At 34.0% G+C, this 24,655-nt stretch overlaps 4 protein-coding genes across 4 annotated transcripts; all 4 read right to left on the minus strand.

Moving 5' to 3' along the window:
• Positions 1 to 8,543: 8,543 nt before the first annotated feature.
• Positions 8,544 to 12,957, minus strand: LOC133322738 (lysosomal acid phosphatase). Its single transcript, XM_061531699.1, has 5 exons — positions 12,791 to 12,957; positions 9,723 to 9,818; positions 9,426 to 9,668; positions 8,825 to 9,364; positions 8,544 to 8,767 (listed from the first exon to the last, which is right to left on the minus strand). Exons 1-5 carry the CDS (start codon positions 12,938 to 12,940, stop codon positions 8,606 to 8,608), a joined length of 1,191 nt encoding a protein of 396 aa, XP_061387683.1. The 5' UTR covers positions 12,941 to 12,957; the 3' UTR covers positions 8,544 to 8,605.
• Positions 12,958 to 17,767: 4,810 nt separating this feature from the next.
• LOC133322741 (glutathione S-transferase 1-like) lies at positions 17,768 to 18,442 on the minus strand. Its single transcript, XM_061531703.1, has one exon. It carries the CDS (start codon positions 18,440 to 18,442, stop codon positions 17,768 to 17,770), a length of 675 nt encoding a protein of 224 aa, XP_061387687.1.
• A 719-nt stretch (positions 18,443 to 19,161) lies between these two features.
• On the minus strand, positions 19,162 to 19,836 carry LOC133322742 (glutathione S-transferase 1-like). The gene has a single exon (XM_061531704.1). The coding sequence runs from the start codon at positions 19,834 to 19,836 to the stop codon at positions 19,162 to 19,164; it is 675 nt and encodes a 224-aa protein (XP_061387688.1).
• Positions 19,837 to 22,865: 3,029 nt separating this feature from the next.
• LOC133322743 (fibroblast growth factor receptor-like 1) lies at positions 22,866 to 24,219 on the minus strand. The gene is made up of 4 exons (XM_061531705.1): positions 24,096 to 24,219; positions 23,910 to 24,025; positions 23,537 to 23,759; positions 22,866 to 23,476 (listed from the first exon to the last, which is right to left on the minus strand). The coding sequence occupies exons 1-4, from the start codon at positions 24,217 to 24,219 to the stop codon at positions 22,866 to 22,868; spliced, it is 1,074 nt and encodes a 357-aa protein (XP_061387689.1).
• Between the last annotated feature and the right edge of the window lie 436 nt (positions 24,220 to 24,655).

The following is a 24,655-nucleotide window of genomic DNA, read 5'->3' on the forward strand; positions in this document are numbered from 1 at the left end:
CTTAAGTGAATTAATATTTTCAATAAAATCCGAAGCGATTGAATACATAATCAACACAAACCGAAACCGCAGACATCACATTAACACTGGAGGTCTTCTAGAAATATAACATCTTTTAAAATTCTTCCGTAGTCTTTTTGGAATTTTTTTTCTGCTTTAAATATTGATCTATAATATTTACGTATTCATCACTTACCCCTCTCAGACATTTCATCATCTGATCCACAGGCGTTGTAGGGCACTTCAATAACTTAGCTTGCCGCTCTGCCAACTCCATTTGATTTGTTCTATAACGAAATTGTGCCAATGGTGACGCACTTTGCATTATGGCACGATGAAATAACCCTTTAGACATTGGTGAGAGCATATGTAAACCCACACTAATACTTCCGGCACTGTAACCCCACAGTGTAACCGAATTCGGATCGCCACCAAAATTCACAATATTTCCTTGGATCCATCGCAACGCCATAACTTGATCTTTCAAACCCATGTTGCCGGGAGCATCAGCTGTATCGGTGGCCAAGAAGCCCAACGAAGCTAAACGATAATTTACCGTTACCAAAACAATATTACGATCCATTAAATATTGTGGTCCAGCATAGGCACTTATGGCCGAAAAGGCACTAAAACCACCCGGATGTAAATATATAATGACGGGTTTCAAATGTTGCTTATCATTTGCATTTCGTGTATAGACATTAAGACGCAAACAATCTTCCGACAGCCATGTTCGATTTACCGTTACTTGAGGACACATTGGTCCATCATGGGTGGCATCGAAGATTTGTGGTTTCCATGGTCGTACTGGTTGAGGGTTTTTAAAACGTAATTCTCCAACCGGAGCTTCAGCATAACGTATTCCACGAAATGACCAAAACGTTTCACCCAAACGTGTTGTCATTTGTATACCTTTAATGGCACCAAGCGGAGTTTCAATAGTTGTTGATTTTGAGTCAACTATACATTTTTGTGTTGTGATTAGTATTAGTAATACAATTTTAAATAGTATTAACATTGCCTAGAAGAACTTGTAGTTTTGTGGCGATGTTAATGTTAATTGTTCTGAACTTGTTTAGTTACTGATGACTTAAGTTTGAGGAAAATAATAATTTATACTAATCGGAATTTAAGTTTTAATGTAAATATACATAATTACACCCCCCCCCCATTCTCGGTGTCAAAAAATTTTTTGATTTAATTCGAATCTACTCCAATTCTAGAATGTTCCTACAAAATTTCAAGTGAAAATCTCAAGAACTCTTGAAGATATAGCCGATTTATTATGTCACCATCAAGTGACGGCTAAAGGGCTTCTCAAACTTTAAACGGGGTTTTCTCAAAATGAATGGCGGGCACGATAACTCAAAAACTAATAATCCAATCGGTTTCAAATTTTGACACGTTGCTCTGGGAGTGTGTAGCTCTCGTATGAACTAGGATTAAGCCAATCGGTGAAGATCTTCCTTATTTTTTAACTTAGTTTGTGGTAAAAAATAGGCGATTTTCCAAAAAAAAATTTTCATAGTTCCGTAGTTAATTGTTGTGCGAAGTCAATAATCCTAGTTCATACGAGAGCCAGATATGTACTCTTTCTAACACCGTTGGAATTTTCGGATTCCGATGTTCCAGTGAGGAGTTATCATGCCCGCCATCGAAAATATGGATTTTTCTTTGAACCCAAAAAACAACAACAAAACAACAATAACAAATTTTGGTAAATTATTTTTCTTCGTTTCTAAATCTTCAAATATATATGTGCCAAGTTACAAACCTTAACAAGCATTGGTATTCATTTACCAGCCCATCTTAAAAATAAAAAATCGAGAATGGGGGGGGGTTCCCTTAAAGTGCGACATTTATAAGATCGACAAGGTGACGAATAGTGGATCTGAGAGTATGAGCCCGAAACGATTCGAAAAACCTTAAAGATAAGACAAATCATTGCACACTGTGACAATGTGAGCTCTCACACATCAGCTCCTCACACCTTTTGACTGTCAAAATTTAGAATTAATGGGTTGTCCGCAGTACAGTCCTGAATTTTACACCCAATGACTTATCTTTATTCCCGCTCATAATAAATGTATGTAAATATATAATAATATAGAAACACAATGACAAAGAATTGTCCACTCCCTACCAACTGCAGCAAAAACAACACTTGGGTACCAAAAACCACCATCAAGAAACCCATGGTACGATCAGGAGTGTCGTAATGCTGCTGATGTGAAAAAAGGAAGAATAAGAAAAGATATGTGCCAACTATAGAGGAATAAGTCTCCTTCACATCGCATATAAAGTGCTATCCAGCGTGCTGTGTAAACATCTGAAGCCAATGGTCAATGAAATTATTGGACCATACCTATGCGGCTTCAGTCCTGGCAAATCCACCATTGACTAGATTTTCACTCTGCGCCAAATCCTGGAAAAGACCTACGAAAAACACATGGACACATTTCATCTATTTGTCGACTATAAAACCGCATTCGACAACCCTATCCGTTCGACATAGTTAGACGTATCGAGCTGCAGCGACTATGTTGTGAGAATGGATGTGAATGCCCCAGCTCGATAGGTGTATAAAAGTGAACATGATGATGGTTCACGCAGGAGGGGAAGGCAAAAATACGATGGAAAGATCAAGACCGACGCGCCTGGAAATCTTTTTAAGTTCGGTTTATGGAAAAAACGTTCTGTCGCAAAGCAGCTAAGTAAGCAAGTAGGGCCGACAAAGTTCATTGCAGAACCTTACGTTTTTATTTCGATATCCTCCGCAGGTAGAATGATTACAACAGAGTCTTGGAACCAAGCCCAAAACGCGCTGAAGGACCCCAAAATACCGAAAATTAGAGGAGTAAACTTCCTTATATGGGGGCTAACCGAAAAATGGACCTATATTTATAATTTTTAGTGGAGAAATTTGGTGTCCAATGTACCAAATTTCAGTGAATTCAATTGAAAAACGCGTTCAAGAACACCAAAGTATCGAAAATTGGGGGGTATCTTATATGGGGGCTACCCGAAAAAATTGACCTAGGTTTTTTTAATGGAGAGATTTGCTACAGATTAAGAACTCAACGTACTAAATTACAGCCAATTCGGTCGAAAAATGCTGTCAAAATCCTCCAAAAACTGAAAATTGCAGGTACCGTTAAATGGGGCTGGCAGAAAAAGTGGACCTGTAATTATAATTTTTAGTGGATAAATTTGGTACACCATAATAAAATACCAAAGTTTAGTGAATTTGGGTTAAAAAATGTGCTCAAGAACCCCAAAAAAACCGAAAATTGGGGGAGCTATGCCTAAACGTTGACCGATATAGCCTGAACTTGACCTACCTGCAGAAAAAAAACGACTCAATGCTAAATTTTGGCGATATATCTCTATTTGTTTAGAGGCTAAAGTGATTACAACAGACGGATAGAGCGACATGCTTAGATTGTAATACGCTTTTCAGGAATATATATATATATATATATATATATATTCTTTTATAGGGTCGGAAATTATTATTTCGATGAGATACAAATGGAAAAACAAAATTAATATAACCTCCATATTATGGTGGAGGGTATAAAAATAAAATAACCAATGTTATTTCGATATTCTACATTTGAAAATTTTAATAATTATCCAAGGGTAAACTGATTCTATATAGAACATTTCCGGCGTTCCTTCGCCGTTGACCCCTTCCTTTCTTTTATAAATGAGATTTAGATTCGTATATCTCCCCTAAAATATGGATTATTTCATTTTATTCATTTACTACTTTGAATTCGAAAAATATATCTATTTACAAATTTTTATTAATCATATCCTCAATGGGAAATAGACGATCCCATAATTGCATACGCTCCAAGAATATGCCATTTCTTTTGACTCGCAATTCATTGCCAATATCCAAATATTGTTTATTTCGATTGTCATAGAGAGGCCATTGAAGATTCTTCAAATATTCATCGGTGCGATTATTGGGATCACTGAAAAAAATGTAATTGTAATTAATGTAATTATATTATTGCTTTTAAAAATCTTTTCCGAATTGTTTACCTTTTCTTGGCAAATTCATACCACATACGGCTCAGGCGTTCAATGAGTAGATTCTCGGGAGCATCATCACGGAACAATGGTGTCATTTCGGGTAGATACAATAAATACCATAGCTCATCTAAATGCATGGCACCTGGAAGGTGAATTTTTAGGTTTGAATCTGTCAAAAAATATATATTTTTTGAATATTCACCATAAGTCTGATTTGTTTCCGGATTCCTTAAAGTACTATAACGTCCCTTATATGTAAATAGATAACTATAGACCGGTATATGTTTCGCAACCATATTCAAAAAACGATGATTTTCAAAACCCACAACATCAGCATACATTTCCCCAAACTTCTCAAGTGATTCGGGAAATCGCAATGTGGTATTTTGAAAATAAAATTGACGAATTTCTTCGCTAATGTGTCTAGATTTTGGTGTGTCACGTTCATAAAAGAAATAAATCGGGGCATATTTGGAGAAATCTTCATTGAAGCGTCGACGTTCTGTTTCATTGCCTAAACTGTCTGTAATCAAATCGAAATAATTGAGTTATTAATGATTATCCTTTTCCTTGAAAATCTCCTTACCATAGGCCCCATAATAAAATTCGTATTCTGTTATTCCTGTGATTAGAGGCACCTTGTGTATATGGCCATTTAGCATGACCTTATAGGGATCCTCAATAAGAAATTTCTCCTGGCAACCATCGACAACAGGCATCCAATTGAGGCCTGGGTTCATTTCAAATTCAAACATACCACTGGCGGTATCGACAAAGTCCAACATGGGTTTCTAGAAAAGGAGGTATTTGCCGAGGTTCTTAGGTGTATTATTTTTCTATATTAAAAACCTGAAACTCGTTTTTTTTCTGTAGAAAAATTTCTGAAACCTCAGTCGTTTTTTTCTATAGAAAAACAAATTTGACAACTCAGTATTTTTCTATAGAAAACAATCTGAAATTTCATTATTTTTTACTATAGAAGAAATCTGAAGCCACATTATTGTTATAAAAAAATACTAGAAAAATAAAACGGAAACCTCAGTATTTATTTCTGTAGAAAAAACCTCAGAATTATTTTCTATAAAAAAATCTGAAACCTCTGTATATTTTCCCTATAGAAAAAATCTTAAACCTCAGTATTTTTTTTCTGAAATAGTATATTTTTTCTACAGAAAAAAAGTAAAACAGCAGTTTTTCTATAGAAAAAAAATTGAATCCTCAGTATTTTTTCTCTATAGATATAAATTTAACCAATTTTAAATCCTTACCTCTTTTAAACACTTCAACATATCCGGCACCGGTTGCACCGGACATTTCAGCAGTTTCGCTTGTATCTCAGCTAAATCACTTTGATTGCTGGCGTAACGAAATTGAGCCAAGGGAGAACCACTTTGCATAATAGCACGATGGAATAACCCCTTTGACATTGGTGACATCATGTGCAGGCCAACACTCATGGCACCAGCGCTGTAGCCCCACAATGTTACCGATTTCGGATCACCACCAAATGTCACCACATGCTGTTGAACCCAACGCAGGGCCATAACTTGATCCTTTAGCCCCATATTTCCGGGAGCCTGTTCATTACCAAGAGCCAAAAACCCCAATGAACCCAAACGATAATTTACCGTTACCAAAACAATATCACGATCGAGAAAATTTTGTGGTCCAGCATCCAGACTTATGGCGGAGAATAAATAAAAACCACCCGGATGTAAATAAACAATAACCGGTTTTAGCGGCAATGATGAATTCAGTGATTTTGTATAAACATTGAGACGTAAACAATCCTCGGATAGCAATGATCTTCGCGATTCGGTAATTTGAGGACACATTGGTCCATCTTGGGTGGCGTCGAAGGCTTGAGGTTTCCAGGGTTTTACTGGTTGGGGATTTTGAAAGCGTAGATTTCCTGTTGGAGGTTCAGCAAATCGTATACCGCGAAATGACCAGAATTTTTCTCCCAAACGCGTTGTCATTTGCTGGCCCTTAATGGCGCCCAATGTGGTTTCCACAGTAGTGGTTTTCCCAGTGGCATTACTGCCCACAATTAGGGACAATAAACCGCAACAAATTATAATGAAATGCATTACAGGTTGTATCTGTTCGATTGTAACTTTGTGGAAAATCCCCGTTTGATGCTTACTTGCCGATCGTATCGATTCGTTTGGAAATGCTTCATTACGCGGCTGCTCTATTTATATTTTTTCATTTGTTGAGATTGTTTTGGGTTTTCTAAGAAATTGGCATTGATTTAATCTCTATACACCTATGCATAATTGTGTGTAAACTGTCACTAAGGTAGTGTCGTAACATGTTATAAGGTGAAATATTGGAATAATATTTAAACAAATAACCAATAGTCCAGATAGTCCTTGATAAAATAGTCTTAAAATAACCACGCCTACAGTCCAGATAGTCCTTGATAAAATAGTCTTAAAATAACCACGCCTACAGTCCAGATAGTCCTTGATAAAATAGTCTTAAAATAACCACGCCTACAGTCCAGATAGTCCTTGATAAAATAGTCTTAAAATAACCACGCCTACAGTCCAGATAGTCCTTGATAAAATAGTCTTAAAATAACCACGCCTACAGTCCAGATAGTCCTTGATAAAATAGTCTTAAAATAACCACGCCTACAGTCCAGATAGTCCTTGATAAAATAGTCTTAAAATAACCACGCCTATAGTCAGATAGTCCTTGATAAAATAGTCTTAAAATAACCACGCCTACAGTCCAGATAGTCCTTGATAAAATAGTCTTAAAATAACCACGCCTACAGTCCAGATAGTCCTTGATAAAATAGTCTTAAAATAACCACGCCTACAGTCCAGATAGTCCTTGCAAAAATAGTTTTAAAATAACCACGCCTCTAGGTCAGATAGTCCTTAAAAAATTGTCCTAAAATAGCCACGTCAGATAGCCCTTGAAAATATAGTCTTAAAAAAGCAACGCCAAATAGTTCTGGAAAAAATAGTCTTAAAATAACCACGCCTATTGTCCAGATAGTCCTTGAAAAGAAAATAGTCTTAAAATAGCCATGCCAGATATTCCTTGAAAAAAAAATAGTCTTAAAATAGCCATGCCAGATATTCCTTGAAAAAATAGTCTTAAAATAGCCACGCCAGATATTCCTTGAAAAAATAGTCTTAAAATAGCCACGCCAGATAGCCCTTGAAAATATAGTCTTAAAATAGCAACGCCAGATAGTACTTGAAAAAATTGTCCTAAAATAGCCACGCCAGATAGCCCTTGAAAATATAGTCTTAAAAGGTTCGTTCGTTTACTTTCCCAGTAATATTTACTCAGTAAGAATTTGCAGAGAGTAAATATTAAATTTTTCCTTCTCAAGAGAGAAAACTGCAAAAAGTAAACGAACAACATCCAGTAAAAAGATTGTTTCGACACAGCTGATTAAAACAACAAACAAATTGGCGCAAACTAAAAAACAGCATTTTTATTAGAAAAATTGATGTTGTTTGTTCCCCACAAACATTTAAAAGGGCTGTGACCGGTAAGTTTTAACTATTTAATGATACAAAATCAAAATAAAATTCACAAAACAATCAATTTTCTTGAGAACAATTTTTTGTTTGTTTACAAAACATAACAAAACAGCTGATTAAATATCAGCTGATGATACAAGAAAATTTCTTTTCCTTGTAAGAATTTGCAAATACTCAGTAACACAACTGTCAAATCTGCTCTCTCAATTCACTCTCTTTTACTGGACTTTTGGGTAAACGAACAACATTTTGTAATAATTTGTACAAATTCGTACAAATTATTGAGTAAACGAACGAACCTAAAGTAACCACGCCTATAGTCCAGATAGTCCTTGCAAAAATAGTCTTAAAATAACCACGCCTATAGTCCAGATAGTCCTTGCAAAAATAGTCTTAAAATAACCACGCCTATAGTCCAGATAGTCCTTGCAAAAATAGTCTTAAAATAACCACGCCTATAGTCCAGATAGTCCTTGCAAAAATAGTCTTAAAATAACCACGCCTATAGTCCAGATAGTCCTTGCAAAAATAGTCTTAAAATAACCACGCCTATAGTCCAGATAGTCCTTGCAAAAATAGTCTTAAAATAACCACGCCTATAGTCCAGATAGTCCTTGCAAAAATAGTCTTAAAATAACCACGCCAATAGTCCAGATAGAAAAAATATATGAAAAAATATTACCACGCCTATATGAAAACATATTTCTAAAATAACCACGCCTATATGCAAAAATATAACCACGCCTGTATGAAAATATGTAACCACGACTATATGGAAATATGTAACCACGCCTATATGCAAAAATATGTAACCAAGCCTATAATAATAACAACTCTTATATGAAAAAATATACTTAAAATAATCACGCCTATACAAATATATTCACACCTCTAGCCCTTGAAAAATATGAATGGGTTTCTAAAAAAAATAGTTATTTAACAACAAACAAAACAATTATTTTTATTACATCTTATCACAAATATTGTATAAATCTAAAAATAAATAACAAAATCGCCATAGTATATAATAATTGACCAAGATTAAGTATCTGCTATTTACACTCCGGCTGAGGATTTTCACAAGTCTCATCGTAGTTATCCAAAAGTAGATGGCTAATCGATTCAGTGAATTGAGTCAACGAACATGGAGCATCACAATTCGGTATGGCCAATTCTTTGGGGAATTTATCATCACTGTTATAGTAATAAACAATCTGAAAATAAAAAAATAATTAAAAGAAAATATCTGTCTCCATATCTCTGAAACTTACCTTAACCTCAAAATCATCTTTAAACAACGAACTATGATGTAATTCAAAAGCCAATGCCGATGCATATTCCGGCAATTTGGCAGTTTGATCTAGAATATTCAGGGAATTCATAACATTGACAAGGGTCACATCATGCCCAGCATATAGAAATATTTTCCGATCCGGATTTAAATTCCGTTTACGTTTGTTCAACATTTTCGAATGTATTTCGGTGAGAAAGGCACCACCTTTGACTTTTTTCATTAGATTTGTTTCCGTAAAGAGAGTATAACTACGTTCCGCCAATGGTTCCAAACGATCCGGATAGATATTTTCTGCCCAATCAGGCAAAGTTAAGCCAGCTTCACTTTCAATTTTCAATGTATTATACAATAATTCAACATCCAAGACGGAGGTGATATTTTGACCAGTATGTTTGGTCAATAGGCGATATAAGTTGTAATTGTCATCATCCATTTTTCGTACATCAGGTGGTGGGGTTTTATACAATTTTTGTAAGATGGTATCATATTTGGCACAGGGTTTCTTTTGGGCCAGTAACTACAGGAAAACACAATAATTGTATTTCTTAAATTTCAAAATACTTCACTGAATTTCTTACAATATCCTCTTTACGTGGTATCGAATTCACAGCCACTGTTTGCCATTCAATGGGCAATGGATTGTTGTGCTCCAGCGGTGGCATAAATCCAGCCAACAGACTATTTGCACTCATCAGACATCGTTCGGCGGCTGAGCTTAAAACCGATACTTGCTGGGCGGTATAAAGACCATTTGGTGGCAGCAAACGATAATAGCGCATTCGCAGATTTTTACCCAAATTATAGGCCTGTAGACTACCTTTCTGTAAAGCAATAAAGGTTAGCATCTATTTTTTATATATAATATAAATATTTACCTGTGTCAGTGCTCCCAAACCTCCTGGCCATTCGTGGGTGGCATGCGGATCATTTGGATATAATTCACTGGGATTCTTCTCACCATGCCTAAAGAGCTGAAAAGAATCCATAATAAATAGATATTTGATTATTACAGAATAAAGTCATTGAAAAAATATTCTGAAAATAACCACGCCTATAGTTCAGATGGTCATTGAAAAAATATTCTGAAAATAACCACGCCTATAGTTCAGATGGTCATTGAAAAAATATTCTGAAAATAACCACGCCTATGGTTCAGATGGTTATGGTTCTTAAAATAATCACACCTTGAAAAATATTCTTAAAATAACCACGCATATAGTTCAGATGGTCCTTGAAAAAATATTCTTAAAATATCCACGACTATACTTCAGATGGTCCTTGAAAAAATTTTCTTAAAAGAACGACGCCTATAGTTCAGATGGTCCTTTGAAAACATATTCTGAAAATAACCACACCTATAGTTCAGATGATCATTGAAAAAAAAATTCTTAAAATAACCACGCCTACAGATGGCCCTTGAAAACTATTCTTAAAAAAAAATCATAAGCACACCTATTGTTCATAATAATGGTAATAAATTACATTATTATGTATGAACTCTGTAGTCTCTTCCGCATGCAAATCTCTTTTTGTCGCGTAAATATTGTATTTTGAAACAACAACAAAAATCAAAGCATTTGTTTGGCTGCATTTCTGTTGTGGACATTGTAACTTTCAATTGCTGGCGCATGCCGTAGCCTCCGAACGTCAACATCGATTTTAGTGTACTACAATGAATGAAAACAACATACAGTGACTCATAGTAAAGAAAAATTAAAAATGTTGATAATATAAGCTTTTGCAGACAAAACTTTCGTCAGTTATAGAATTTCGCTGAGTTTACAATAATTGGTCAAGTTCAAATTAAATCATTTTGAAGCGTAGAACCGATTTTTCGACATTGTACTATTTTAACGTTTCTTTGCTTTTACAGAAGTAAGAATGTTGTTATATCGGTAGGGGTCTTTATATTCTAGTTTATTTATAATTGTCTCACAGTAATTAAATACAGGGACTTTTGTTGGAAATCTAGGCTCAACTTCAATACTAAAAATATTTGGCAGGATCTTTGTATGGCGCTATTTAAAAATCTGGGTCCTATATTAAACAATTTTTAGGAAGACATTTTTTATTCGCCCGGAATTTGAACTTCTGTTGGAAAATCAGCGAGAACCTTCAAAATATCGAAAAATAAACCTGGACTTTCTAAGAGGGCTATTTAAAAATATGGAGTCATATCAAACATTTTATTTGAGGGCGTCTTTCCAAAATTCCGACTTATCTAAATATAGTCCGTTTGGTTAGAAAAAGACTGTTTTGTTATTTTGTTTTGAAAGAAACAATATCGATCATAATTAAAATTTTAGTACCTTTGCTCTCTTATAGAATCTATTTCCAAAACTACCTCCACATCTCAACACTACACACCAATTCTGACCACAACAAAAATCTAATTTCAAACTTCAGCATTCCAGGTCTATCGGTTCACATAAATCCACGTCATGCAATCTACATAATACAATCCAATTGAAATCTTATTACCCTCTTTCAGCATACCAGCTTTATCGATTTACTCTAAACCCACATTGTACCAAATTTAAAGCTATTTAGTACACATTAGTACACATATCCAAAACTTCCTATATACCCAATCCAACATTCTAGATCCACTGGTTCACCCAAAATTCAAATTATAACAAATTTTGACTACACACATACTACAATTGTACACTCCAAAAGTAATCTTAATTCCAAACTTTATAATTCCAGCTCTGTTGGTTCACCTAAATCCAAATTGCATAAAATTTAGTACGATTTAGTACACATAAGTACAAATTTCTATTACCACCTATGTCATCCAATTCAATAGAAATCGTATTTCCCAATTTCAGGATTCCAGACCTATCAGTTTACCCTAAATCAAAATTGTACCAAATGTAGTACCATTTAGATCACATAAGTACGAATTTCCAAAACTATTTACATACCTCATTAATAATATTAATTCCAAATATTTAGTGTTCCAGCTCTATTGGTCCACCTAAATCCAAATTATATCCACTCTTGTACTTTTCAAAACTTTCTACATATCCCATATCTACACCCCAAACAGCATTTCTAAATCCAATTTTCTGGATTCTAGCTCTTTAGGTTCTCCAAAAATTCAAATTGTACCAAATCTAGTACCATTGAATACAAATAAGCACGAATTTCCCAAACTATCAACATACCCCAATTCTACAATACAGTAGTAATCTTATTTCAAAAATTGAGAGTTCCAGCTCTATTGGTTCACCCAAATCCAAATTGTAACAAATGTAGTACGATTTACTAATTTTCTTACATATAAGTACAAAATTTCATAATTACCAACATATCCAATCTTACACTCGCATGGTAATGTTAATTTTAAATTTCAGGATTCCAGCTCGAACCATACCTCCAAATTCTAATTGTACCAAATTTAGTACTGTTTAGTACTCTTCGTATACATGAGTACGCACTTCCAAAATCACCTCCTTATAGAAATAAGTGTTCAAAAAAGATGCCTCCGCAATTTTTTCACAATGATTCGTCTTTTTTGCACACCTGTTTCTATATGAAGGAGTTGCCAGATCGTAACAAAATTTAACATGTGTTCATAACAGAGTTGGAAGTTTTAAAAACACTTAACTTTTTTCTGTTTATACCGCGCTTTTTGTGTTAGGCTCGTAACTGCCCTCGTACTTAAAGGTCCATCGCCGATGGTTTTTGAAATGTTTACCTTAATTAGTCCTAGGGACCTTGATTACAACGGTTAAGCCATATTTGGTATTGGATATTTATAAAGTTGCTGGCCGAATACCTTCCTATTAGAAACGATCTTTTAGGGATTTTCTATAGCCTCCATCAATCGTCTAATTTTTATTCTAGATCTTCTACATTTCTTCTTTTCGCTTTAAATTTAATATAAAATATTGCAACCACTTTGAGCCCCTGTTCGCAGCAATGTAGGCCAACTTACTATCGATATCATTCGTAAATTGCGTAGGCCACGTTCATCGTTGGTGTCGCCAAAAACAAAATAAGCCATCATTACGGCACACAAAGCTCCGCCTAAAATGATCACCGATATTTTGGTGCCACGCCTCGATTTACAATCGATTTTGGTCATGTTGAATGAATTTCGTTGTTGTTGTCACTGCTGCAGTTATTCAAAAACCGGTGATCCACAAGAAAGAAAAAAACTGAACTGTTAACATTCACTTATCAGTATATTTTCAACACAAATTATATTCAAACATAATTAATATTTCATATGTGTTTGCTTTTTTTTGTTCTTCTTCTTTTGTTTAATTAAATTTCATATTTGGTAAAATTTGAAATTGTTGGACGTTCTTTTAATGATATTTTTAGAAATATTAAATGTATTTGAAGAAAAATAAAACAAATTATAATTTTTGGTGTGTTTGTTTTTATTGTTGTTGTTGGTGTTTTGTACTGCCAGCAGCAGCAGCAGTCTAATGAAATCTTTTAATTGAAATCCGTCGTACGAGTGTTGTAGATTGCGCGAACGCGAGTTACCAACTGACTGACAGCCTGAGAGTAGAGTAATGAGTCTGGCGGTAGTTGTTTTGTTTCGTTTTATTCCCCTCAACAACCTCACTTCTTGGACCAATGGTCCGACGGATGTGTGAGGTTTAGTTTTGAAAAAAATCGAGAGAGAAAAAATCAACAACAGCCGTTGTAGGGTTCAAATGCGTTTTTTGCATATTCACGTCTTCGTGTTATCGTTTTATTTTATTTTGTTTATTTATTTTGTTGAGAATATGTAAGCAGAGATTTTTTCGGTTCGTATCTCTTATCATCGACCACCAACCAACCATCAACAGCTAGCCAGCCACATTAGTTGTTTATTGCGTTGAGTGTTAAATGTAAACAGAGTGTCCACACTCGACAATTTCGAGAGCTGAGGAATGAATGCACAGTGGGTTAAAACATTTTTTGTGTACCCTGCGCCATATGTTGAAAATATGCGGTAGGGGTTCCTGGCGCATTTACATCTACCTATACTAATAAAATAGTAAAGTGATTGATTGACTTAACGTATCATCAATGCCCAGAGGAAACGGCTGCAGCTAGAAATTTTGGGTCAGGGTCACTCTTAGTTCAAAGGTATCGGATAAGGCAGGATTATTTAAAAGTCGTACCAGAACCAGCAATGTTCCTGCAATGCTAAAAAGTACTAAATAGGTTAGAATTTGTATATGGCGTACCGGTAGTGCTACAACTCCTAAATCTAGTATGAGGGTCTCTGATGGAGTGTAGGATAGATGTGCCAAAGAAAATATTAAGTAAAAATATCAGAAAAGTACTAAATTTGGTACAATTTGAATTTGGGGCAACGGATGGAGCTGGAAACCTGATATTTTAAATTAACATTACCGTCAGAGTGAAAGTTTGGATATGTAGATAGTTTTGGGAAATATGCACTTATGTGTAAGAAAAGTACTAAATTGAACTATATTTGGTACAAATTGGATTTGGGTGAACCGATAAAGCTGGAACACTAACATTTGGATGTAAGAATTGAATTATCTAGGTAGTTTAGGAATGTCGTACTAAATTAGGTACCATTTGAATTTTGGCTGACCCGATAGAGCTGGAATTCTGACATTTGAAGTTAAGATCACTGTTGAGGTGTAGGATTGGAGTATATAGGATATTTTGGAAATTCCAACTAATGTGGTACTAAATGTTTTACAATTTGAATTTTGGGTGAACCGATATGACTGGAATCCTAAATATTTGTCATAAGATTTATATTGGTTGTATGATAAAGGTAATTATGGAAATTTGTACTTATGTGTACGAAAAGTATTAAATTTGGTACATTTTGGATTTGGTTGAACCGATAGAGCCGGAATACTGACATTTAGATATAAAATTACTATTGCGTTGTGGAATCGAGTTAGGTAGGTAGTTTTGAAAATTCGTACTTATGTGTACTATATTTAGTACAACTTGAATTTTGGATCTACCGATAGGATTGGAATCCTGAAATTTTGAAGTTAGGCTGTAGGATTGGGGTATGTAGGAAGTTTTGGAAACATGTACTAATGTGTACTAAGTGCCAATAAATTTGGTACAATTTGAATTTTGGGTGAACCGATAGAGATGAAATCCTGAAAGATTTCTATTGGTTGTATGATATAGGTAATAATGGAAATTTGTACTTATGTATACTTATATATAATGGTACTAAATTTGATATAATTTGGAATTAAAATTATAGTTCGAGTGTGGGATTATGGTACGTAGGAAGTTTTTAAAAATCGTACTTATTGTACTAAATGGTGCTAAATTTGGATTTGGTTGAACTGAATGGGCTGGAATCTTGAAAAAAGAAATATGATTACTTTTGTATTGATGGGGTAGGAAGTTATGGAAATTTATATTAATGTGTACTAAGTGGTAAAAATTGAATTTGAGTGAACGTATAGAGCTCGAATCATGAAATTTAGAATCTTTTTGGAAATAAGTACTACAAAAGTACAAAATTTATATATTGTACTAAATTTAGTATAGCGCTAGATTTCTGTTGTGGTCCGAATTGGTGTGTAGTCTTGACATACGGAGGTAGTTTTGGAAATACGTACCATAAGAGAACAGCGGTACTAAATGTCAAAAAAAAGAAATAATTATGATGGATATTGGCGTGTAGGTGGATTAGCTCTGCTGTGAAAACGAAATAATATATTTAAACATACGAAATAATATATTTAGACATACGAAATAATATATTTAGACATTTAAATAGTTCCTACATTCGCTAACGAAGTAGAGGCTATATGCTAGTAATTAAAATAAAGTTCTATGTCGATTTTGGCCTATCCGTCCGAGTTGATCCCAACTCCGACCTGAAATAAGTGGAGACAACTGTAAGTTTTTTAATGTCTTTTGTTTCCGATTCTTGCTGGGTAAAAGCCTAAACATTATTTATGAAAGTTAATTTTTTGGCATAGCCCTTATATAAAAATAATATAGGAGATGATGCAAATGTGGTATAGGTTGGTAATGTGGTATAGTCACTTTTTTTGTAAACTGAAAATTTTAGAATAACTGAAACATTTTCTTTAGTTTGCTGTTATCAAAAAAAGATAGCAATGATCTGTTTAATTTATTTAAATCACGTTGAGAATCAGTACCAAAAATTAAATTTCTTCAGTACACACAAATGCAGAGTCTGCATGAAAAAAGTCAGCACTAGACAAAATATCATTACTACTTGAAACATTTGTACTCTACGATAGTCTACCATCAATCACAAGGATGAAAAACAAAGGCTAAGAGTTTTAACAACTTCTCCATACAAAAATTAAATTTTGCCATGTGTAGATATTATTATATAAAAATCTCAACAGACATAAATCTCAATGAATGCGAATTAATTCATTAAAAGCAATAAATTATATAAGATATCAATTGGAAGTGAAAATTATACTATACCACATTAACATCATGTGGTATACCACATTACTTGCACTTTTTTTAAAATCACTTTTAATGGAATTTCAAATATTTTCTCAAATATATCTTACATTGTTAGAATAATATTATTTTTAAATTAATACACGGAAAGACAGCACATGTAGCATGTAGCACGCAGACTGCCAATTTCTTGGGCTAATTGAGGTCGGTGTTTGATATCAAAAGACCCTATGTTCAACTAGAGCATAATTCCGCCTCAATGACCACGTGGAGAAAAAAGTGGATTCAGATATAATAGTGGTATTATACCCCTCAGATGGACAAATTTAAAAAAAATTATATTATTTAGTTGTTTAACCTTTCACTCTAAAGGCCTTCTTGTTCCAATCCCTAATCGAAGCAAATTTAAACGTCCCTTAAATTGGCATCATTCTTTATTTTTTGAATATCTGAAATAAATAAATATATCATATACCAAGTCCCATTCGACTTTTATGATACCTCTTTTTATTACAAGTCTCCATTAGTTATGTTTTCACTCAAAAATATAAACATTGATAAAATGTCTCTAATCTAATTATCATTTTCTTAAACACAACTACAACAACTAAAAAAAACAAAAAATCAACAGTGTTAACTTAATATATGCAACAAAATATTGAAGGCCAACTTAGAAGAGGCAGAAAGAGAGTAAAGAGATTGGGAGAAATGTAGATTCAAATGCCATTCTGGCGAGAGCTTCAATAATTGATAAAATTGCAAAGATTCTCTTCGGTGGGAGCTTAAAAAACAACACGAGCAACCATTAGTTATTCTCATTTCAAATGATATCAGCATTTTGTGTGTACGAGGGTTGTTATCGGTATTTGAGGTAAAAAATGTATGTAACCAAATATCTATAAAAACCAATTGGGCTGTATAGAGACCAGAGGTCTTCACAAAGACAATTTGGTCTGTTTAAATATCACAGACCACAGGTCTTTATAAAGGCGAATTGGTCTGTATAGAGACCAAGGCCAATTGTGCTGTATAGAGACCATATGTCTTTATAGAGACCATATGTCTTTATAAAGACCAACTGGTCTGTATATTTGTCATAAGTCTTTATAAAGACCAATTGGTCTGTGTAGAGACCATAGGCCTCTCCCAGACCAATTGGTCTGTGTGGAGACCATAGGCCTCTCCCAGATCAATTGGTCTGTGCAGAGACCAAAGGCCTCAAAGACCATAGGTCCTTGTAAAGACCAATTGGTCTGTATAGAGACAATGGGTCCTTATAAAAACCAATTGTTATGTATAGGTATAGGTCTTTATAAAGATCAATTGATATATATATATATATAGAGACCATATGCCTTTATAAATACCAATTAATTTGTATAAAGACCACAGGTCTTTATAAAACCCAATTGGTCTGTATGGAGACCAATTCAGCTGTATTGAAACCAAAATCGTTTTTCACTTTATATTTTTATTTAAATCTCCCTATCTATCATCTTTCTTGTATTATTTACAAATGTGACATTTTTTTCGAGAGAAATCTTTTTGTTGTATTCATAGCATCACTTGACAACGTTTCCATAACATAGGGTATAGCCAACATTCGTTGAAACCAATCATGTAGACGTGGATGGCTCTGCTCAGTAAACGGCCTCAATCTATATAAACTTGCTATAGAAGTTATACAATTAAAATCGGCAATTGTCAGTCGTTCACATGCCACCCATTGATTTTGTTCCAAAAATCTTTCCATTATTAACATAGCTCCATCAATTGCCCTGAGAACCTCTTCCGAAACGGTGGTCGTTTGACGTGCAAATATCGGAGCATAGGCTGGTCGAACACAAGATGTAAAGAGTATGCAGTTGGAAAAATGTTGCAGTTGATGTACTTTGGCACGTTTAAAGATATCCTCAGGGTATAATGAATCATCTAGGCCATAACGTTCTACCAAATATATGGAAATAGCATGGGAATCTCCAATAAATCTATGATCTTCCGTTTCCAAACATGGTATAGTGGCTGTTGGATTTTTTTTTAAATACTCGGCAGTTTGAGTCTCTTTCTTCATTGGTCTAACTTTACGAAATTCAAAATCCACATTTAATGCTTTCAGAATCATAACAACGGAATTTACCATGGGACTAGAATATAGCCCATAGAGTATTGGTTTTGTCGATGCCATGACAATAAATTTGCAACTGAATGTCTATTCTCATGATGAGGTTTTTGTTAGGCGGATTTTGCTAGAGCTTTTTCTTTGGGTAATCTGGAGAATAACAATTTTTTATCAAATCTATAGCTGATATAAGTATATTATTATTTTAATAATAATAACTCTTGAAACAAAATAGATGCCACTTCGTCTCTTCTCTTAAATTTTTATTTGGCTCTCTTTTTGTGTACACCTGATATCAATTTATCATACATTTCGTGAGCTTTCTAAATAGTATGTATTTATTTAAACTCCCTTTCCGATAACAACAATATTTTATAAACAAAAACAAAGTTCATGTGCGATCCACAAAAAAATTCACATTGGCGTGATAAGAATTAATCATTAAATTATTCGTTGGGGGTATAGTTCACCCAGACACTTCAGAAAATCAAGTACAATATACAAGTGTTGTTTATCGTATTTTGAGGCCTAATGATAGATTTCCAAAATGATCGTGTCAAGATGGAATAGAATTCTTTTTTTCTGGGATATAACAAATTTATATTTTTTTGAATCAAGGCTGTACAGAGACCACAGATCTTTATTATAAACCAATTGGGCTGTATAGAGACCACAAGGGGCTACCGATATACTGTCTCTGTGTGTGCCTTCTTTTTTACTCTACTTCAAAGTTATTAATTTTTTCATATTTTTTCCAATAATTTATTATTTTTTATTAATTATTCTTACAACTTTGCGATTTGTTTATCGAGAAAACCCATTGATGAAGTCATTGCACTGCTAGTTAACATATCCATAACATAGGGTATTGCCATCATTCGTTGCAGCCAATCGAATAGACATGGATACGCCGCATCATCGACCGGTCGCAAATAGAACAAACCAAATACACAAACAACACAATGGAAATCGGCAATTGTCAACTGATCACCGGCCACCCATTTACCCTGGCTAAGAAAACGTTCCATCGTTCCGTATGCCTTATCGATACGTTTAAATATCTCATTGTCCACAGAGTTTTTTGTTCGCCAAAATATCGGTTCATAGGCCGGTCGAACACACGTCGTAAACAAAATGCTGTCGGCAAAATGTTGTAGCTGTTGAACTTTGGCACGTTTACACAAATCTTTGGGATATAACGAATCATCTGCTGCATAACGATCTACCACATAGGCTGTAATAGCATGTGAATCTCCAATAAATTTATGATCTTCAGTTTCCAGGCAGGGTATGGTACCGGTTGGGTTTTTCTTTAAATATTCCTCGGAAAAGTTTTCATTTTTTAGTGGTTTTATTTCACGAAATTCAAAGTCAACATTGACAGCTTTTAGTGTCATAATAACAGCATTAACACCGGGGCTAGTATAGGTGCCGTACAGAATCGGTTTATTCGCCGTCATGATTGTTGAATTGAAACTAAATGTTGAAATATTGCACAAATGTGTAGCTAAGTATTTGTATTAGTTCTCTTCGAATTCGAAGAGGTAATCTAATCTAATGGCAAGGTAAATGTTTTTTTTTTTGAGATTAGTAGTATTACTTAAATGGTTATGAATGAAATCTAGTTCTCCCTCTCTCTCTTTTGGAATTGCTTTCTTGCAAACTTTGATATCCGAAAAAGAGAGAGACCAGTTAAATATCAATGAGTTTTTAGAGAATTACATTAATATATTATATTGTGTTTGAGATAATTTACAGTGTTCGGCATTGTTTTATTTGTAGTTTTGTTAAATTCTTAATCATGAGGATTATTTTTGTAAAACATTTTATGCAGCTCGATCTCGTCTCGAGAAGAGATTTTTTGACATCAAACTATTTTGTCTATTGATAAATATTTCAATAAGAAATCAATATTTTGAATTGGAATACTAATAAATTTCGTATAAATCTCGATATATCAAGCACGTTAATAACAGTTTTTTAACCTTATTTTCAGATAATATCGGATTTTTGTACGTATATTGTTTTTGGCGCCCATCAGAAGGGAATTACTATGAAAATAATGCACTCATGTTTGGAACAAATGGTAAGACGAATTTATATGTCCTTTAAAATTTTCCAAATGGGGTTCGCAGATAATATTGCGAAAACAATCCAGGCGAATAATACAGAGAACACATCGGAATTTCAGGTGTTGGGTTTGCAGATCCAGGTGAATATCGCAGAGGAACCTAACGAAGTTTTAGATGTGTAATCACACAAACTAGTGTTAATCTAGTAAAAAATATAAAGATGCCTTATTTTTCTAATGACAAGACGGTATGTCCCGGCAGAAATACATATGCAAAGCTGGGAATACGATTTAATATAAAAAGGAAACTAGTACTAAATATGGTACCATTTGTATTTGATGAACCGGTAGCTGGAACTGATGACTGTCAATGATGGAATGTAGGATAGATGTAATAAAGGGTATTTGAAACTACGAACTATAAGTATTCGAAAAGTACTATAATGAAATTTTTAGTTAGTATCAATTTTGGATTGGACTATAAAGGTTGTTTTGGAAATTTGTACTTATGTGTAAGAAATGTACTAAATGGTACAACTTGGATTTGGGTAAGCCAATAATGATGGAATCCTAAAACTGGGAAAAAGATTACTAGTAGAGTGTAGGATAGGGTTATGTAAGAAGTTTTGAAATTCATACTTATTTGTACTAAATGACTCTTCATTTGGTACAATAAGGTTTCAATTGTATTTATAATAATGTGCACTAAAGGTACTAAATTTGGTCAAATTAGTAAACGATCGGGCAGGAATAAGTAAGTAAGCCTATATGGGTCCTCCAAAAATATTTTTTAAGATATCCACGCCTTAGTAGTTACCCAATTTTTTTTTAATATTCACGCATTGGGAGGTAGTCAAATTTTTTTTAAATATACACGTCTTGGTAGTTAGTAAAAAATATTTATTTAATAAAAATGCCCACGCCTTGGTAGGTAGTCATACAATTTTTCTCTAAAAAAGCCACGCCTTGGTAGTTAGTCAAAAAATATTTATTTAAAAACCCACGCCTTGTTACTTGCTGTGACTTACATAACCATTTTCGGGGGGAGAACTATTAGATATTATGTACTCTGTATAAATATCAGTAGTAAATATAATATAAATAAAATATTTCCTTTTTGTTGTTGTTGTTGTATTTTCCACATATATACATATATTTGCCTATTTCTCACATAACAAATTAACCTCTAACAAACGCACATTATTTCCCATTAATTCACTTTTCGCTGCTATTATCTATTGGCTCCTCCACTAAATATCCCTCTTGGGCACGATAAACATTAGCCGATGGAGACTTTTCGGTTTCCTTTTCTGCATCATTATTCTCCTTAGAATTTTCTTCAAGGCGATCCCGTTTACGTGGACTTTCTGGCGGATTATAATAATCATCTTCATCGATATGTGGCATTGTATAAATCATTTGTATTCTTGACGGATTCGAAGTAAATTCTTCTGTGACTGAGGGCCTTAGATGTGACTGATAACATTGATAATCCATATCATTGGCATAACAGATTTCTCCAAAATTATCCACAACATATGTTGCCGGAGTATAGGAATTTTGGGAAGGTAATAACCAAGGATCCTCGGTATGATGACCACAACAATTATAGGACATTGTTGGAGGAAATGTTGTCGTTAGTGGTTGTTGTTGTTGGGGTACATAATAACAACCGGGACGTAAATATTCATATTCACTCTCTTCGCTGCTGTCACCTTCCAAATTGGCAATGGCGTAAACACGTTTTCGTGACATCGTGTATTTCTGTTCGATAAATTAGGTGTCTTGAGGCTTCTTTCTAACCATCCAAATAATTCAGCGGCTGTTCAATGGGTTCCCTTTGATTGGCAATATTAATACAAATTCGAAAATAGAAAATATGCACCTGCAGCTGACGCATCAAATAGAAATTCAAATATATCTCTAATATCATGAAACTTGGAATGATCACGAAGTTTGTCTATAGAAAATATATATTTTACACAAATTATAACAAATAAAAATAAAAAATGAAACTTCTAATTTATTTGCTTGCGAATTTTGTTTTGAAGGAAGCTTTTTGATTGCTTCAAAATTGATTACAGTGGAACCTGACAACTATCCACATAGGCCTTTAAAAACATTTCTTTAAAAAAATATGTCTTTAAAAAATGCAGGCCTTTGTAGGGTCCTCAAAAAATATGTCTTTAAAAAATCCACCTCTTGTTAATTCCTCATAAAATACTTCTTTAAAAAATAAAAAATAAATTCCAAAACTTTTATATATAAATTTTTAATACAAACTAATTGAATTCACAAAAAATATATATAATTATATTAAACAAAAAAATCATTCTTTGGCACTCGATACTACGAGTATTTAACACTTATAACCTAACTTATTAATAATAATATTATAAATCGTAACTCTACATCGACTTATTTCCTTAACATACGTTGATGATCAATTGAAAGCAGTTCTTCGGAATTACTGCTGGCAGTTCTGCAACGTTTATGTGCAAGATAACAAAGCCAAACTGTAAGTGGTAGTAAGGCTAGGCCCAAGGGCATTAGAAAGAGTAACCAAAATTCACTTGGATCACTTGTGGCATCATCATCGTTATTTTCCCCAGTCTCTTCGCTATAATCTGACCAATAAGCCGGCGACCCATCATCATATTCGCTAGTATCCACCTGCAGATATGCCTCACGAATACTATGACCATGAACAGTGATTGCCACACAGGCATAGAATCCCTCATCATGTGGCTGTACCTTATTCAAAATAAGTTTACTTAGATAAATATCATGTCCCAGGGGTTTTTCTCCAGCCGATGTCAACAATTCATAGGCTCGTCCATTATAATGGACAATGGAATGTAAACTGTCATATTCGGTAAATTTGTTACGTTCGGGAAGTCGACGAAACCATTTAATTGTTGGATACTCCTCACAATAGACACGACACTGGAAGACAGCCTGAAATCCCAAGGTAATGGTGTTATTCAACGGGTAACCATCCAGAAATTCGGGAATCTTTTGTGAGGTATCTGGAAGTAAGAATCAAGTTTAATATCTCAAACTCAGGAACTTTTTGTTTCTAAACTTACTTCGTATATCCAATTGATAGGTTCGCACTAATTTGATATCCACAATACTACTACCCACCTGGGGCACCACAGTACATTTGTATAGGCCCGAGTATTTTTCGGTAACATTTTTCAATTGCAAATCGGGTTTGCAAAAATTATCCTCACACGGCAATTGGGTCCAATCATCGTCATTCACCGAATGATAACAGTTGACTACTCCGCCAGAATTTTCACCGCATTGCTGGAAATATGAAACAAAAAAATAGAAAAAAATCTAAATATTAAAAATTAGGTTAAGTTCGGTTGGGTCGAACTTTTTTACCCTTGTTAGAAAACTCCCATATTAGGATATTTTTCATAAATGCATATATATACGAAATCTCCTACTTACCATAAAATACCACAGGTACTTGATGCCATTGTCTTTCCCATCATTTATAAGACCATTGGTACCGCATTGAAGTGTTATATTTTGACCGGGTACATCTTGAATCAGTTCGGTGTTATCTAAAATACACAAGCCACAAGTCACTATTGAACAAAGTTTCAAATATAAATTCCAAATGCACCCACTTACCAGCATAATCAACAAATAATGCTGTGGTCGGACCAAGTCCACTATGCGTAATTAATAAATTTAAAATTATTGCAAATCGTATGGAATGTTGATAGAAACAAATTTTCTTAATTTTTCTAACCATTTTCATTGTCTGCACCAATAAAATTCATAGCGAATTGATGGTAGTGAAATATGTTGGCGTTGTTTTTGTTGTTGTTGCTGTTTCAGCTCTCTCTCTCTGTCTGATTGGTAGTGTGTGTCTCGCCTCCGGTATAAATTATTACAGTAGAGTTATTTGATACAGTAGGGACATATATGAGTACAGGGTTTTATGATTTCATTGCCAGCGTGGGACGAAGAAGCAGATGAAGTAAACCTGAAAACATAATAAAAACACATTCTTTAAAAATCCAAACTTTCGAGAGACTTTGAATAAATATTATTTATTATTATTAAAAAAAGTTCACACTTCTGAGAAATCCACGCCTTGATAGTTGTAAAAAAAAAAATATTTCTTTAAAAATACACAAAAATCCTCAAAAAATGTGTCTTTAAGAAATCCACGCCTTGTTAAGTCC

The sequence above is a fragment of the Musca vetustissima genome, unplaced genomic scaffold (assembly GCF_032173495.1).
Source record: "Musca vetustissima isolate MV318-11 ecotype Yass unplaced genomic scaffold, APGP_CSIRO_Mvet_v1 utg6509, whole genome shotgun sequence".
Classification (NCBI taxonomy): Eukaryota; Metazoa; Arthropoda; class Insecta; order Diptera; family Muscidae; genus Musca; species Musca vetustissima.

Coding starts and splice junctions, on each gene's coding strand:
- LOC133322742 (XM_061531704.1), bottom strand. CDS start 19,836: ATGACGGCGAATAAACCGATTCTGTACGGCACCTATACTAGCCCCGGT.
- LOC133322743 (XM_061531705.1), bottom strand. CDS start 24,219: ATGGTTAGAAAAATTAAGAAAATTTGTTTCTATCAACATTCCATACGA. Junction 24,026..24,095: donor ATTATTTGTTGATTATGCTG/GTAAGTGGGTGC, acceptor TGTGTATTTTAG/ATAACACCGAACTGATTCAA. Junction 23,477..23,536: donor CTATCAATTGGATATACGAA/GTAAGTTTAGAA, acceptor TCTTACTTCCAG/ATACCTCACAAAAGATTCCC.
- LOC133322741 (XM_061531703.1), bottom strand. CDS start 18,442: ATGGCATCGACAAAACCAATACTCTATGGGCTATATTCTAGTCCCATG.
- LOC133322738 (XM_061531699.1), bottom strand. CDS start 12,940: ATGACCAAAATCGATTGTAAATCGAGGCGTGGCACCAAAATATCGGTG. Junction 9,669..9,722: donor GTTTGGGAGCACTGACACAG/GTAAATATTTAT, acceptor ATTGCTTTACAG/AAAGGTAGTCTACAGGCCTA. Junction 8,768..8,824: donor AAGATGATTTTGAGGTTAAG/GTAAGTTTCAGA, acceptor TTTTATTTTCAG/ATTGTTTATTACTATAACAG.